Raw genomic sequence first — 17,659 nt, forward strand, 5'->3', positions numbered from 1 at the left:
AAACACAGGAAGCTACAGCAGTTGTGAGCTCACTTTTCTCTGAAACTTCATTTACTACCTTCTCATTTATAAATATTTCATTTTTAGTAATGCTCTCCACAGGTTTTGCCTCAGTTTCATCCTGTTCCTCTAGAATCGTTCCAAAACCCTACCTATGGTCATCTACTGTAAATATTTATAAGTACTTCAAAAACAGTGCGGGGACAGTAGACACAGCCACAGACGCCTCATGAACAGCAGTTATTGCTTCTAAATTACAAGCACTGGTTGGAAATATGCCATCTGAGCTCTGTTGCGCTTCAACGGCCACCTGCTTTACCATGGTAATGGGGTCAACTTCTATATTGTCCATGGTTTCGCGTCACTGGCTATTCGCCACACACTCTTACACACCCACAGATCACGCTCGCGGGTTGCGTGTTCTCCTACACATTGGGGATTATCACAGTTAGTGCCTCTGATTGACGTAGCACCACACGCATGTTAAAATATTCCCCGTCTCCCTAGGAAAGCCCCTGGCGGGTTGCCCCAATGATCATCATAGGTTCTCAGGAGATATTCGTACATCGAATTCACAGAGACGCGCCAAAAAATCACAGCCACCAGCTTTATAGTGTGTTGGTCCTATCTTACAACACAATATAGCAGTGTTTATGCATGGCGTGCATTTCACAAGTCCTTGATAAGTTTCTGGAGGTGCATGGCACCATATTTCTCGGCATACGCGACACAATTCCCGTAAATTACAGGCGGGTGGTTGCAGATGCGGAGCTGGCGCCCGATAGCGACCCACATGTGGTCCATTGGTATGAAATCAGTACTTGGCGGCCAAGGCAAAACATTAGTTCACTTTCATGCTCCACATACTGCTGTAGCACGGTTCTGGCCTTGTGACACGGACAATTATCGTACTGGAAGAGGCCATCGCTGTCAAGGGAGACCTCAAGCATTTAGTGGTGCAAATAGTCTGTAATAATGTTCACATGGTCCACAGCTGTCATGAAATTTACTGTTAGATACATACCAAAACAATATAGCTACAAACTCACACATCACAATTTTTATCATTTTCTCCGTTGCGTCTACTAGAACAATCGTCCATTCCACTCTTTGTACCTGAAATGAACATTTCCAGGCACACATTTTAGATTTCGACAGTATTTCCTGTACTAACTCATGAAAAATACCTCCCTCCAAGCTTTCTACATACCTTGCATTCTTTATCCTTTTTAATATCCTAAAACACAAAATCAGGAGAAATCGTTCGTTATATTTCACCACATATATTCTCATTACTCTTCCTCAATTCATAATACGTATCTCATCTCTTACTCTGCTCCACTGCATCACATATAACTCCTCTTTTCAGAACCATAAATGCACCAGACGCTCTTACTCTATCACTTCTCTACCGAAAATTATTTTCTGTCTCAAGATTATGTTTACTCTTATACCTTGTACACTATACGTTCGTTTCTTTTCACGCCTTCAACAATGCTGTATTGCATTTCTCTGTCTTTCATATTTCATTCCAGTACCATTAATGAACAGCCTAAAAAAATTCTAGTACGCTTTGCATTGTGACAATAAACTAGCATACTGGATAGGTATGTATCTTGAATTAGTACAATGTATGTAGTACATACACCTTTTTATGAAAAACCGGCAGAAGTTTAGCATAAATTCGACACACAAATAGCATCCCTAACAACTTAAGAAATTTCATATTATGTACTGTCACACAAAATTAAGGTTAATATAAATTCTAGAAGTTAAAGGAATTTTCATATATTTAGCAAATAATGTGATTGGAGAACAGCTTCAAAAGAAACACTATACAAGAAAATAGAACCAGTAATGAGCACAATCAGGAAGAAACATATCTCAATAATTGGACATCTGATGAGAACACTAGGAAACAGAATTGGTAAAGTAATAATACGATAACAGGGGAACAGTAAGAGCGACATTAAATGGGTTACAGAAATTAAGGAAGACACAAGAGAACTCCAAATTATAGCAAAAGACCTAAAAAACAAAACAGAGAATCAGATTACTGCAAGACATACAAATCACACTATAAATAAAGATCATTAAAAGGGCTACAGGAACGGTCATCTCAGACGAACAATGCAACAAAATATCTCATAGAATGAAGAAATATTGGGCAGACAGAAGAGCAAAACAATAAATTATGATAATTCTTGTATAAGAACTGTATTATTGAAATGTCTTATTGAATTATTATGGAACTGTATTGTATTACTGAATAACAACAACTTGTACAAACATTTGTATAACTGACTAGAATGGTCCAGTGGAGGCCGTAAAATAGAAATAAAATAAATAATAATAATCTGATAAAAAGAATATTGCAGCATAAGCATAGTATGACGACATGAACGGAAGGAAAATATTCAAATCACTGAACAGTAAAAAATACACACCATTACCAAACCTTTCTCTGTTAAACATATCTTATCTTTTTACAGACTGGCATTGTTATTCATTAAACGTTACCTCATATACATATTCCTAGACACCATATTCTTCCTCAAGAAGTCCATCTCGCTGACCACGAATAGCCCTGCGATCTGCAGCTACTTCGCAGTCCACAGGAAGCGGCCATGAATTCGTGAGGAGTATGTGCAACACGAAATTCGAAAATATGATGTAGCTTTGTGTTAAAAAAGAAAATTAATTGTAATTCAAAATGTCACTCTAGCCTTCCCTGCTGCAACGATTGTATCATGCTACTTACGCTTTGTGCTTTGGCAGTGGTGAAATATAAGTACAAGATCAAATTGTCAAAATGTAAAGTGTTTTTGTAAAGAAGAAAAGTAAATACTTACTGTAACAAGTACTTCAATTTCAATTCTGCTTTCACTGTTTTCCAGTAGGAATGTCCTGTGCTTTATTTCGTAGTTTTGTTCTTTCACTTTCAATGGCGTATTAATTAATAAAGGCCTCTTACCTTATGCCCTTTTAACACCTTGCGTAAATGGCACTGGTGATTTTGTATAATGTCTAGTAAAAGTGTGTAATATTTTCACAAAAGAATCACATTTCACTGTTTCCTAAAACCATCAGGCATTCTAAACATTAGCCAGTCATTCTATAGAGTACCAGGATTTCACACAATGCCGATAACTATTTCTCCTAATATGTGCACTTTTCAATAGCTTCATTCGAAATAGCATAATCATAGAGATAATGCTTAATAGCTGAAGCCTGCTCAAATCTTAAATGGTGTATGAACTTTTTTTGCCAGCATTGTGAAATAAGTCATGATGACATAACAAACTTCCCGTAATCTTAAGCAGATGGCAAGGGGCTTTCAAACGGTGTCTCAATTTGTGCTCGTGAACTACACATTTTACACATTTGTTTTCTAATTACATTATTTGTTTGGCGGACTTTCTTATTACATACGGCGTACCTCATCTTGAAACACATTTAAACAAGTATCCATTTGTGATTGTGAACTTCACATTTCTAACTTCTAAACACGTTAACATTTCAACTTTCTAAACACGTTATTTGTTGTCAAATTTCCTTATCACGTACGGAGTACTTCATCTAAAAACACATGTATTATTGCGCTTAATTTGTAATACTTTCTCTTGAAACGGTGTTGTTAAAAATGTCAGAGGAGTCAATGTCAAAATTGTTTCAGTAATTTCTTAGAAAATGGGATTTGACGTGTAACTGAAAATATAAAGAAAGAAGAACAAACATAATTATCTTAATGTTAAAAAGTTCTTACACACCAGTGAATCTGAGGGACGTTCTTTTCATTGGCGTTTTACACAGTCTGATTTAAAAGCGATTTTCTTAAGCAATCTACCAAATTCAGAAACATTGTCTGTAGCGATCTAACAGTGAAAGCCCTCGAGGTTGAAATTACGCTGCGAACTCCTCTGAAACATCTGAACGTGGTTGAGTGGTGTGAGCGATCTTCAACGCTCTGATGACTTGCTGAAAGCACGGATTAAAAAATGGTTCAAATGGCTCTGAGCACTATGGGACCTAACTTCTGAGGTCATCAGTCCCCTAGAACTTAGAACTACTTAAACCTAACTAACCTAAGGACATCACACACATCCATGCCCAAGGCAGGATTCGAACCTGCGACCGTAGCGGTCGCGCGGCTCCAGACTGTAGCGCCTAGAACCGCTCGGCCACTCCGACCGGCAGCACGGAATAGAACCTCGAGAAACAAAGTACTACAAAATGACTCTTACTCTTCGGCATCATAGAAGTTTAAAAACCAGCATCTGCTGGAAAGTGATTTGATCTTCCGCTCTTGGGTACTGCACTTCCGTGAACAGTTCTAAATATGTCACTGAATAAATTTGACATGTGCCTTTGAAGACGCATATCAGAAATATACCTGTCTCTCCATGGTGTAGGTATAATGTGACATTCATAAAATGTACTAGTCACGAAATTGGACATATTAACATCTAATATGAAGACAATCACGGTGGTCTACCTACCTGATTTGTGCTGTATTGTCGCTGGGTTAGCTACGTTCCTGCACTCCATAGGTGTCTGCCAGTTCGGATTACATCTGTGTATGACCTCCAGTCATAACTTCCGAAGCTGAAATGAAGGTGAAAAATATGGTAATTGAAGGCCACAATTTTTCGCTCAAACACTTTTTATTCACACTTTTCCTTCGTTCCATTGCTTGCCGCGTCTTGTTAAATCATTATCAGATGTTTAACTACAAATTGCCGACGTATATATGTGATGGGATTTCATTCGGTTTGGTTAACAAATTGCGCTGTTCTTGCTAGTTCAAGAAACTGGCGATGCCCAGAAAATGTGTGAGTCTGGAAACATCAATTACTGGAGTAACACTGCGTTCCACTTAAATAATTACTCTGTGAATGCCCAGAATGTTTTCTTGTTAGTCCTGTCTCTTTCTCAAAGACAACAAACCTCTTGTAAAATTAAATAATAGAAAAAACTCACAGAGTGATACGAAAGCATTGTAATGCATCAGAGATGAATAGCAAACTCATTCTGAAGAGTGAAAAATTCTTTAAACTTAACTGCCGTCTTACCCTCATGGTACAAGACTGATATCTACAGCTTCATCTACATACACAATCCGCAAGCCACCGTGCGGTGCATGGTGGAGGCTTCCTTTTACCACTGCTAGCCATTTCCTGTTCTCTTCCTCCCGCAAATGGAGCGAGGAAAAACGACTGTCAGTATGCCTCCGTACGAGCCTTAATATCTCTGATCTTATCTTCGTGGACCATGCGCGAAATGCACGGTGGCTGCAGTAGAATCGTTCTGCAGTCAGCTTCAAATGCCGGTTCTCTCAACTTTCTCAACGTTGCCTCACGAAAAGACCGTCTTCTACCCTACAGTAAATACCCTTTCGAGTGCACGAAGTATCACCGCAACACTTGCTTGCTGATAGAACTTATCGGCTAATTCTAACAACACGCATTTGAAATGCATCGATGTCTTTCTTTAATCCAATATGCTGGGGATCCTACAAACACGAGTAGCGCTCAGAAATGGGTCGCAGTAGGTGCTATACGCTATCTCCACTATAGATTAGATACATGTTCCTAAAATTCTCCCGATATTCGGAAGTCGACCAACGTGACGGGCTCGTTCCAATTCATATTTGGCTCAAATGGTTCAAATGGCTCTGAGCACTATGCGACTTAACTTCTGAGGTCATCAGTCGCCTAGAACTTAGAACTAATTAAACCTAACTAACCTAAGGACATCACACACATCCATGCCCGAGGCAGGATTCGAACCTGCGACCGTAGCGGTCGCTCGGTTCCAGACTGTAGCGCCCAGAACCGCACGGCCACTCCGGCCGGCAATTCATATTTCTCTGAATCGTTATGCCTAGATATGTAATCCTCTTGACTTTGTGTAATGGCACACTCCTAATGCTGTATTCGAATATTATGCGATTGTTTTCCCCAGTCATCTGCATTAACTTTTATTTTTCTACATTTAGAATAAGATGCTATCTATCACACCGACTAGAATCTTGGTATAAAACATCTTGTATCGTCCTACAGTCACTCAACGACGACGTCTTCCCACGCAACACAGCATCATCAGCAAACAGTCGCTGTTTTCTTTTCCCTGTCCGTCAGATCATTTACGTATATAGAGGACAAGAGCGGTTCTGTCGTAACAATGCATTCCTGACGATACGCTTGTCTCTGATGAACACTCGCTATCGAGGACAGTGTACTGGCCCCTGTTACTTAAGAAGCGTTAGAGCCACTCCCACACCTGGGAATCTATTCCGTATGCTCGTATCTTCATTAAGAGTCTATGGAGGGCCACTGTATCAAACACTTTCCATAATTTGCAGGATGTCATGCTAGAAAAGGGCAATCTGAGTTTCGGGCGACGCCTTCTAAATACGAGCCTTCTAAATACGAGCTGTTCTAGGCGCTACAGCCTGGAAGCGCGCGACCGCTACGGTCGCAGGTTCGAATCCTGCCTCGGGCATGGGTGGGTGTGATGTCCTTAGGTTATTTGAGTTTAAGTAGTTCTAAGTTCTAGGGGACTGATGACCTCAGCAGTTGAGTCCCATAGTGCTCAGAGCCATTTGAACCATTTTGAACCAACGTCGTGGCCTCCCATTGTGAGTTTTCAGAATTTGCTATCGGAACATATTGGAATTCAAATTGTGAGATTTCAGAGTAGAGTATACTGAAGTCAAAATACACAATGAATCGGCGACATAGGCACAACTGCTACCAGTACCTTGGTATTTTCAGCGCCACATGTGTTTGCCCCGACGCGGGCGGCGGCCTCGGGCGCGAGCGAGCGCCCCAGCTGTGCACACAGACACTCGCCCTATATAAGAGCCGGCTGCCTCAGACTGGACGCCATCGCCCCTCTGGTCACCATGATAGGTTTTCTCGTCCTGGCGGCGCTCGTTGCCTGCGCGAAAGCGCAGTGGGAGCCCAATGTGGTGGAGGGCCGCAGTGTCATGGTTCACCTGTTCGAGTGGAAGTGGACCGACATTGCCAACGAGTGCGAGACATTCCTGTCGCCGAAGAACTACGGCGGTGTCCAGGTGAGAGCAAACACAGGGAGAGATGAATGAGTTAGTGATCCGTGGTCCACAAGGGAAATATTCAGTTTGGTTCAGCTGTCTAACATGGTTTCTGAGTTCATCTGGGCTTGATTGGGGGAAAAGGCGTTAACTATGTGTATTGTGAATTCGTAGTACATCATACCTTCAATTTTCAGTCGACACTTTATCTCCATTTGATTACAAAACCACTCTCTTCATATTGACGATGAGGTAGTATCGTTCAGTCAACAGCTAACCCAATAAGCAAATGCTCCTTCCCTCTTTATTTGTCTTCTGTAATCCGTGCTATTACCACCTCGTATATCCTAAAGTGCAATGCGGTACATTTGGAGAAATAAGAAGCTAAGTCGGCTCCGGATAGAATACGCGCGTGGCGGATTAACGTCCGTGAGTGGAACACATCCCTGCCTATGATTTGTAGGCCATTTTCCACACTCGTTTAGGCAATTTCAGGGTTGATTACCGTATTCCGCCTCAGGAAATACCATACAGAAACAATTAAAATACGATCACACACAGGACAAATTTACACAATTTGCAGACGAGGACGCACAGGACTTTACCCCGTGTGAATCTATAGCCAACCTCGATCATATTGGACCTATCACGCTGCTGCTTGTACGTTGACCGCTACAGTGTAATTAAATCGTTTTTATTAAAGAAGGTAAATCAGTACCTCACGCACGCGTTGCTAAGGTAGAGCACAAGCTTCAAACTCTACCGTGACCAAGCACTGCAGGAGGCAACAAGCATTGGGAAGAAGGATGAGCATACTTTCCCTATACGGGCGACAGGGAAGGCATTCGGCCGAAAGGGCAAATAAACATAATTTTCCCAGAACGCATGTACAGCGCAGCCCATCTTCGAAGCGGTAGGCGTGTGACCAGGGCCTCCCGTCGGGTAGACCGCCGCCCTGGTGCAAGTCTTTCGATTTGACGCCAGTTCGGAGACTTTCGCGTCGATGGGGATGAAATGATGATCATTAGAACAACTCAACACCCAGTCCCTGAGCGGAGAAAATCTCCGACCCAGCAGGGAATCGAACCCGGGCCCTTAGGACTGACAGTCTGTCGCGCTGACCACTCAGCTGCCGGGGGCGGACTTAAAAGAGCTAAACGCTACTGACAAGAAGGAGAAGAATTATTTTTGTCTGTACCAACAGTTTACAACTGTTATTACATGCACCACGAGGTTACCTAGTACTGTATGTTTTAACATGTACCCCACGTTAAGTTCCCTCTGCTACTTCTTCACTGACTTCATTTCCTTCCAGATTTGTTTAACCTTGCCGCGCTTCCCAAGTAATTCATTCACTCCATTTTATACATTTTTCTGTGGCACTTAATATTCTGTTTTTCTACGTACACCGTTTACTCCTTCGTATTATCTTAACCAAAACAGCCGTTTCTGTATCCTCTGTCTTATTTATGAGAAGCAGACTGTATTTCCCCACATACTTTACTCCTTCAGCTATTAATTTTGTTTCAGACGCTGCTCGTTACTTCGTTTCTCCTGCTCTTTAACTGTGTTAAATTGCTCCCTCATATAATAACTGGCTTCCTAACTTGAAGTTGTAACAAAAAAGTCATAATGTTCCCAGTCACATCGTTAACAGTGATATGTATATTCTGACAACCTATCATCGTTACGGGCCGACTTCGATATTACTTGATTAGGGCCTCTGCATACTAAAAAAGACGAACCAGATTCCATGTCTCTTGCTATATGTATGGAAAGGGGACAGACAGAACGGGGAAATTAAAAGTTCCTTCACTAGAAAAGTAGTGCAACTGGCTCTCTGGCTTCCGCAGAACCATGAAATTGAAACACTTGCGCCTCTGTAAATGCCACACAAGGTTTAGTTTGTCGTCACTAACTAAATAAATATTACAATTTTACAAGGTTTGTTACTGCTCTGTTTTGTATAGAATATTGAAAGTAGAGGGAGTCGGCTGTATTGACGTTCAAATACACCCAGAATAATTAAAATCCGCACATCTCATTTTGACCTACGGCACATCGTGCTCTATCTACCGATAATATAGAATTTATTTCGGTAACAGATGTTTTACAACTTGCTCCTTTTCATTGTTTGAGTTCCGTAATAAATCTCTGACACGTATCATGATCAATTTGGAAAAATCAGGTTCGGTAAATCGATATTAAGAATTACTGTCTGTTACAGAGATCAAGTAGCTATAACTACAATGATGGTGATGATGTTTGCTTTGTGGGGGGTTCAACTGCGCAGTCATCAGCGACCGTACAAAGTCCCAATTTTTTCACACTCCAGTTTTTTACGCAGTACAATCTAGCCACTATCACTAGCCACATCATCATAGTGACGATGATAAAATGATGAGGACAACACAAACACTCAGTCCCTAGGCAGAAAAAATCCCCAACCCGGTCGGGAATCGAAACCGGTACCCAGGGGCAGCAACGCTATCCGCTAGACTACGAGCTGCGGACAGCTGTAGCTATCGTTTTGTTTAGTTACTATATTTTCATGACTAAGACTACAAAAAATGTGCTAAAATATGAAGTAATGGAAAGAAATACCTTACTGAATGTGTATTTTACCGAAACTGTCTATGTCTGTCGTCAGAATACAGGCTGTGTTGATCTTAACAATCCGGAACTTCGGATTAATTACCATTTCCCGTAGCAGAACTGGAAACGCTAAAATTGTGTTCATTTCAAGGAATTACAGAAAGATAAACAAAGTGAAGAATAAAAAACAAATAGCGAGTTATTCAGTGTATTTTAGGCGCCCTTCCATTATTTTAATATACGTGGTACCTGTGAGGTGTTTGAACCAAAGATACGATATAAGGTTACGACACTATCTATATGATTGTGAAGGTATTTGAAGCAGTAGTTCCTTCACGAATGATGTAACGCTGAGAATCGAGATTACGTCTACAAAGTACAAAAGATGAGGGTTACGAGGGCATCAATGAAAAATTTTAGTAAGTGCCGCAAGAAAAGTCTTCGAAAATATTTTCATAAACTGAAGTATCAGACATGATTGAATTTCATAATAGAAGACTACGTCTATATTTCTAATCGTTTAGAAACTGGACTGAGAGGTACAACGGGCATAATTCGTCGCCGCCGACTTCAGTATGATAATCTATATGCATTTTCAATTTTTCAGGTATTGCACTCTCCTCCTGGTCCATCTTAGAAAGCTCTGAGCGTAGGTATAACAATACAGCGAATTCTCTTTTCAGGTGTCACCACCCAGCGAGAACCTGGCCATCACCGCAAGCAACCGACCATGGTGGGAGAGGTACCAGCCGGCGTCGTACAAACTCGTCACCCGCTCCGGTAACGAGGAGGAGTTCAGGGACATGGTGAAGCGCTGCAACGCCGCAGGAATCCGGTAAGAGGACGCCCTCACAGGCTCGAGATGTGTGGCAAGGCGCAACAGGGCTAGAAATCGAAAGTGGGGTCTCTATCAGGAACTACTTTTGTAATGAGTGAGCCATGAGACATTGTAGCTTGTGCACTACAAAAACGCCTTCACCGCCTCCCACACCTACTATTTCATTCGCTGATGGAACGCATTGGGACCAAATTACCGCAAGCTATTTGGTTAAGCGAAAACTGTGTTGGTAAGCGAAAAGTATTGACTGTTGTTGAAACGCCAGCTCATGGAATTTTCTGACTAAGGCTATTCCCTCTATAGTCATACTTCGGTGCCTAAACAACCTGTGATGGATCATATAACTCTCCTTTGAAACCTCTCGTCAGCTTCCGTTAATAGTTTTTGGTAAGAATCCAGAATCGACAAGCAGCAGCAGAAGCTACGGTCTATAAGAACTTTCTTTCGTAGGTGAGTTGCTTTGTCATAGGATTCTTTGCAATAATATATGATATGTGCCACTCGCAGAGTTAGAATGGTGCGCTCAGTTCACATTCTGTTGCGCCTTTTGTGATTAATAGTGCTTGTTGCTGAATCTGAACACTGACCGTTGTTCAAAAAATGGTTCAAATGGCTCTGAGCACTATGGGTCATCAGTCCCCTAGAACTTAGAACTACTTACACCTAACTAACCTAATGACATCACACACATCCATGCCCTAGGCAGGATTCGAACCTGCGACCGTAGCAGTCGCGCGGTTCCCGACTGAAGCGCCTAGAACCGCTCGGCCACCGCGACCGGCACTAGCCGTTGTGCTACAGGCAGTCGATACAGCATATAATTGTCCATTCCTTTGGATTACATTATTTAACTTCGGAATCGATAAAAATCATGCTAGGAAACTTACATACACGATAATACCTAAATTTCTGTGTTACAAATGGAGCGTTTCCGCTGAAAAATAAATGACTTTACCTGTCTTGAAGTATAATTTTGCTTAATGAAACCAGCAGTTTTGCAGGGACAAGTCTAAATTACTCATCACAAAAAACCGTAATTGCATGATCTTATATGTCAGTGGAAATATGTTCCGATGTTCCACCTTTGCAAAGTGGTTCAAATGGCTCTGAGCACTATTGTACTTAACATCTGAGGTCTTCAGTCCCCTAGGTCATTAGAGACGGAGCACAAGCTCGGATTAGAGAAGGATGGGGAAGGAAATCAGCCGTGCCCTTTCAAAGGAACCATCCCGGCATTTGCCTGAAGTGATGTAGGGAAATCACAGAAAACCTAAATCAGGATGGCCGGACGTGGGATTAAGGACAGGTGACATAAGTTTCATAAAACGACCGTTAGATACGCATTACCATTTTAAATAATTATTTTAAGCCTCTGTTACACATGTTCACTGCAGTGGACAGCTGTCAACATCACATCTTTGGCGATCTGAATGAGTCCTGAGGCTGCACATTCACGCAGTCCACTCCAGTGGTCACTTCCTGCTGCTGCTGTGCACTGAGTGTATTTGCAGCTTCAGGACTGATTGAAAACGCGAAAGAAGCGACATTTAACAGCTGTCCACAGCGGTGGATTTGAGCACCACAGGGTTAAAATACGGTACAACAACGCACAATGAGCTTATGTTAACGTGAAGTGCGGTGGATGATCTAGGCCTGACGCAGACCTGAAACGCAGAGTTATGACATGGTACAAAGTAGAGCACATCCTGCGCCGATCATAAGTGAGAACTTCAATCAGTTTAGCTGGAATTCATCCGAGCGCAAATATCTGCCTGTACTACACAAAGCGCTGTTTTACTGTGGAATTTCGGTCGAACTGATTGCAGCGAGTGGTAAGCAGTGGTTTGATTCGCTATGTGGGGCTTGCTCGCTGGAAGAACAGTATCAGTGATATGCATGGAACTCGGTTCAAATCCACAGTGCTTTTGATAAGTATAACTGTGGCTTAAAAATAAATCTCATGTAGTGTTTATGTACCTATCCAGACATTTACTACAGTAACGACTTCTCTCACAGAAGGTGGAAATGAACTTTAAGTGCTAGTTTCCTCAACTCAATTCTGACCAAGCATTTGTTTATCTATTAATTGGAAACCCAGTTCTAAGCAAAGAAGGGAAAGCAGAAAGGTGGAGGGAGTATATAGAGGGTCTATACAGGGGCGACATACTTGAGGAGAATATTACGGAAATGGAAGAGGATGTAAATGAAGATGAAATGGGAGATACGATACTGCGTGAAGAGTTTGACACAGCACTGAAAGATCTGAGTCGAAACAAGGCCCCAGGAGTAGAAAACATTCCATTGGAGCTACTGACGGCCTTGGGAGAGCCAGCCCTGACGAAACTCTACCATCTGGTGAGGAAAATGTATGAGACAGGCAAAATACCCTCAGACTTCAAGAAGAATATAATAATTCCAATACCAAAGAAAGCAGGTGTTGACAGATGTGAAAATTACCGAACTATCAGTTTACTAAGTCACAGCTGCAAAATACTATCTCGAATTCTTTACAGACGAATGCAAAAACTGGTAGAAGCCGACCTCGAGGAAGATCAGTATGGATTCCGCAGAAATGTTGGAACACGTGAGGCAATACTGACCCTACGACTTATCTTAGAAAACAGATTAAGGAATGGCAAACCTACGTTTCTAGCATTTGTAGACTTAGAGCAAGCTTTTGACAATGTTGACTGGAATACTCTCTTTCAAATTCTAAAGGTGGCAGGGGTAAAATATAGGGAGCGAAAGGCTATTTACAATTTGTACAGAAACCAGGTGCCAGTTATAAGAGTAGAGGGGCATGAAAGGGAAGCAGTGGTTGGGAAAGGAGTGAGACAGGGTTGTAGCCTGTCCCCGATGTTATTCAATCTGTATATTGAGCGAGCAGTGAAGGAAACAAAAAAAAATTGGGAGTAGGTATTAAAATCCATGGAGAAGAAATAAAAACTTTGAGGTTCGCCGATGACATTGTAATTCTGTCAGAGACAGCAAAGGACTTGAAAGAGCAGTTGAACGGAATGGACAGCGTCTTGAAAGGAGGATATAAGATGAGCATCAACAAAAGCAAAACGAGGATAATGGAATGTAGTCGAATTAAGTCGGGTGATGCTGAGGGAATTAGATTAGGAAATGAGACACTTAAATTAGTAATGGAGTTTTGCTATTTGGGGAGCAAGATAACTAATGATGGTCGAAGTAGAGAGGATGTAAAATGTAGACTGGCTATGGCAAGGAAAGCGTTTCTGAACAAGAGAAATTTGTTAACATCAAATGTAGATTTAAGTGTCAGGAAGTCGTTTCTGAAAGTATTTGTGTGGAGTGTAGCGACGTATGGAAGTGAAACATGGACGATAAATAGTTTGTACAAGAAGAGTGGTGCTACAGAAGGATGCTGAAGATTAGATGGGTAGATCACATAACTAATGAGGAGGTCTTGAATAGAATTGGAGTGAAGAGGAGTTTGTGGCACAACTGGATAAGAAGAAAGGACCAGTTGGTAGGACATGTTCTGAGGCATCAAGGTATCACAAATTTAGCATTGGAGGGCAGGGTGGAGGGTAAAAATCGTAGAGGGAGACCAAGAGATGAATACACTAAGCAGATTCAGAAGGATGTAGGTTGCAGTAAGTACTGGGAGATGGAGAAGCTGGCACAGGATAGAGTAGCATGGAGAGCTGCATCAAACCAGTCTCTGGACTGAAGACAACAACAACAACAACATTTTCTTTTGAAACAGTCTGTGCTATGCAGTGTGACGATGTGGTTGTTGGGTGAATGCGCTTGCTTTTGCAGTATCTACGTTGACGCCGTGTTTAACCACATGACGGGAACGTGGGACGGCGTCGGCACCACCGGTGGAAGCAGCGTGGACACGGCCAACTACGACTACCCCGCGGTGCCCTACACCAAGGAGCACTTCCACAGCCAGTGCACCGTCAACAACTACCAGGACGCCAACAACGTGAGTCGCATCTCCTTCGGCGAATCCAGGAGAAAAATGTAGCTAGCGTACTATAACACGTTAGCAGTACACGGTAATGTCACAGTCATCTCATCGGCCCTCATTAATACTTGGCATTGTCAAAAAGATTCATCCGGTTTCACAAGACGGCGCGTAAATTGACTCAATGCTGTGTTATGTCGTATGTGCACTGCATATATATTGGCTGATATAAGCTTAGTTATTTGATGGAAATTTTACTTTCAGTACAAAAAGAGCATCGAATGTCTCAAATGTTGACTAGAGTCGAAGAAGCGGCATGATGGCAGTTAGTATTCCAACGTCTAAAGCTTCAAAAGCGTTTAAATCTCATCACTCTGAAAAACTGATATGCTGTCGTGCCTCTGCAGGTGTTAGCTCGGCACTGCCCTTATTGTTGTTGACAGATGAAATGTAATCCAGTAAATACACCACAGCACGACATGATTTATTTCATTTCTGCAGGTCTTACGCAACGTAGCATCATCTCTGAAAAATACGCCATTACGGTTATAAAATGGTGAAACATCATAGAAATTTGGGATAACAGAGAGACTAAATCAGATTCACTCTTTGCACGCACCATATGCTGATGGAACAGGAGAGGTAGCAGAATAACAGTGGTGTATTCGCGAAACACCTTAATGTAGGTAGCCGGCTGTATACTCGTACGTAGATGTGAAACGTCCTGCAATGTAGTTTGTATAATTCAGTGCAATGTCGTTATAATACGCCACACATCTGCAGAAGATAGTGGTTTGATTTCTATAATATGAAATCCATCCTGGAAACTTTTGTCAGTATCGAATCTGACTTAGCTTTCGATATCCTTTCCTATTTTAAGAAGCGTCATTTAATCCATATTATGGGGGCATTATTGATGATTGCGCATGTTCCTATCAGTATTGTACTCATACTGAAAATTACAAACCCGATATGTCATAATTCGCATTAGAAAAACAACAATGAGCTCATGCTCTCGAACCTTAATCGTAACATTAACGCAAGAGGATGAAGAGGTATGGATAATTTAAGGGAGCATTTGACATTCCAGTACTTTTATATTTTTACAGTAATTCTGTCATTTTGAAGGATATAAGAATCTTCTGTTTAACTGGCTTGTCTGGCCTGGCATCCAGTGAACACGAAAACGGTAGTACGGAACAGTAATATACGGCACTGGTAACCGATTTTTAATGATTTTTTACGTTAACGAGTTCAACAACATTTTAGTGAAATAGTACCACGGTTAGCCCTCGCATTTAAATAGTCATTATGTGTAAAAATGACAGGCGCTCTGCTTACCACGTTTCTTTCACACTCAGATCCGCAACTGCGAACTCACTGGACTGCACGACCTCGACCAGAGCCAGGAGTACGTGAGGGGCAAGATTGTGGATTACCTGAACACACTCATCGACGCCGGTGTCGCAGGCTTCAGGTGAGGATCTCTTTCTCAAAACTAGATTACCACTTTACAACCAGAGCGAAGAACTCGTGTTATTTTGTGCGTTTGCGCAGGATTGACGCTGCCAAACACATGTGGCCATCTGATCTGGAGAACATCTATGGTAGATTGAACAACCTCAATACCGAACACGGATTTGCGGAGGGTCTGCGTCCCTTCATCTACCAGGAAGTCATCGATCCAGGTAACTTACGAACATCATTGTGAAATTGACAGACGGTTTGACGATAGAACTCAAAAGTAGCTAAATCGAGTCACAATTTTCTTGCAGGTACTGAGGCTGTTTCCAAGAATGAATACCTGTCCATTGGAAGAATCACTGAGTTCTATTTCGGGCAAGCGCTGTCAGCTGCCGTGATGAGGAACAGCCCTCTCAAGGACCTCAGCAACTTCGGTACGTTTCACGACGCTGGAGTCTCAGACTGAATATTTAGCTGAACTTAAGGAACTTGCCTTTCATGGTACTGTTTCTCTTGGCAGGTGAGCCTTGGGGTATGGTTGCTGGAATGAGTGCTCTGTCTTTTGTGGACAATCATGACAACCAGAGAGGTCACGGAGGCGCCGGTGATATTCTCACCTTCCAGAGCCCCAAGATGTACAAGGTGTGAAACGTAACGAATAAGTACAGGAAATAATCATTTTAAGCCATTTTAACGCAACCGGTTGGTGGTTTAGTAATATTTAGAAAACTCGTCACTGGTCACTTCGTTATCTCAAGTAATTGTCGCGAAGAGACCATGAGGATAAAATCAGAGAGATTAGAGCCCACACAGAGGCATACCGACAGTCCTTCTTTCCACGAACAATGCAAGACAGGAATAGAAGGGAGAACCGATAGAGGTACTCAAGGTACCCTCCGCCACACACCGTCAGGTGGCTTGCGGAGTATGGATGTAGATGTAGATTCTACTTCCGAATCCCACACTTTACTGTTGTGCCAGAATGACCCCATTTCCACAAACAGAGGAAGAAAGTCCACCCTGGTGTTTCCTGTTTGATGTGCTCTCTGAAGGGATATTCACACAAGTACTGCTTAATTAGTAGGACAGGATGAAAACTCATGTAAAACTTACATTAACATATAATAGTGCATCACATTATTGAAAAACACGTCAGTTAACCCTCGGTAAGTGTGAATAAGGATTTGTGAAAGTAGTACAGCTGACTGAATCTCTAGTGATTTACTGACAATGTCTTTACGAGAACAGCCGTGAAATATGTACATTCTCTGAATAATACGTAAGTAGACAAATATTTGAGTTATTTTCGGTCTAATAATTCCTGAAAATTTCTTTTGGAGGGCGAAACACAGAGAGAGAAATTACTTGCAGTAGTTCTTATAATGGGGTAAAGGTTTAATATACATGGTCATTCAAAAGGTTGCGCACAAATTAAAGAAACAGGGAAAGAAATCGAAACATAACAGCTTTGGAACAGGAGCATATGGTGATAAAAACTAATCCTCAGCCAGTGAATTTTTTGCAATGTTAGGAACAACAAGGGCAATAAACGAACACGCATCTTAAATTTAGTAAACATAATGAACTGTTTTTGTAAGCAGCTGTAATTAGGCGGAGCATCTGCACGCTTTTCTGTGCAAATAAGTAACATACTTAATACACGCAACCCAGTTGTTGGATTCGAGGGGTGGTCCAATTGCATGGCCACTTGGTTACCGTAATGTGACGCCTTTTGATTTATTTAGTTTTAGTGGGAGCATAT

General features: G+C 41.8%; 1 protein-coding gene across 1 annotated transcript in view; it reads left to right on the top strand.

Moving 5' to 3' along the window:
- Positions 1 to 17,659, top strand: part of LOC126235136 (alpha-amylase-like) — a 61,708-nt gene that overhangs the window by 35,456 nt on the left and 8,593 nt on the right. The window contains exons 3-9 of the mRNA XM_049943869.1: positions 6,777 to 7,078; positions 10,336 to 10,487; positions 14,283 to 14,451; positions 15,795 to 15,910; positions 15,991 to 16,121; positions 16,209 to 16,331; positions 16,418 to 16,539. Of these exons, the coding sequence (XP_049799826.1) occupies positions 6,777 to 7,078; positions 10,336 to 10,487; positions 14,283 to 14,451; positions 15,795 to 15,910; positions 15,991 to 16,121; positions 16,209 to 16,331; positions 16,418 to 16,539 (1,115 nt within the window). The remainder of the gene's footprint in view (positions 1 to 6,776; positions 7,079 to 10,335; positions 10,488 to 14,282; positions 14,452 to 15,794; positions 15,911 to 15,990; positions 16,122 to 16,208; positions 16,332 to 16,417; positions 16,540 to 17,659) is intronic.

The sequence above is a fragment of the Schistocerca nitens genome, chromosome 2, assembly GCF_023898315.1.
Source record: "Schistocerca nitens isolate TAMUIC-IGC-003100 chromosome 2, iqSchNite1.1, whole genome shotgun sequence".
NCBI classification, from domain to species: Eukaryota; Metazoa; Arthropoda; class Insecta; order Orthoptera; family Acrididae; genus Schistocerca; species Schistocerca nitens.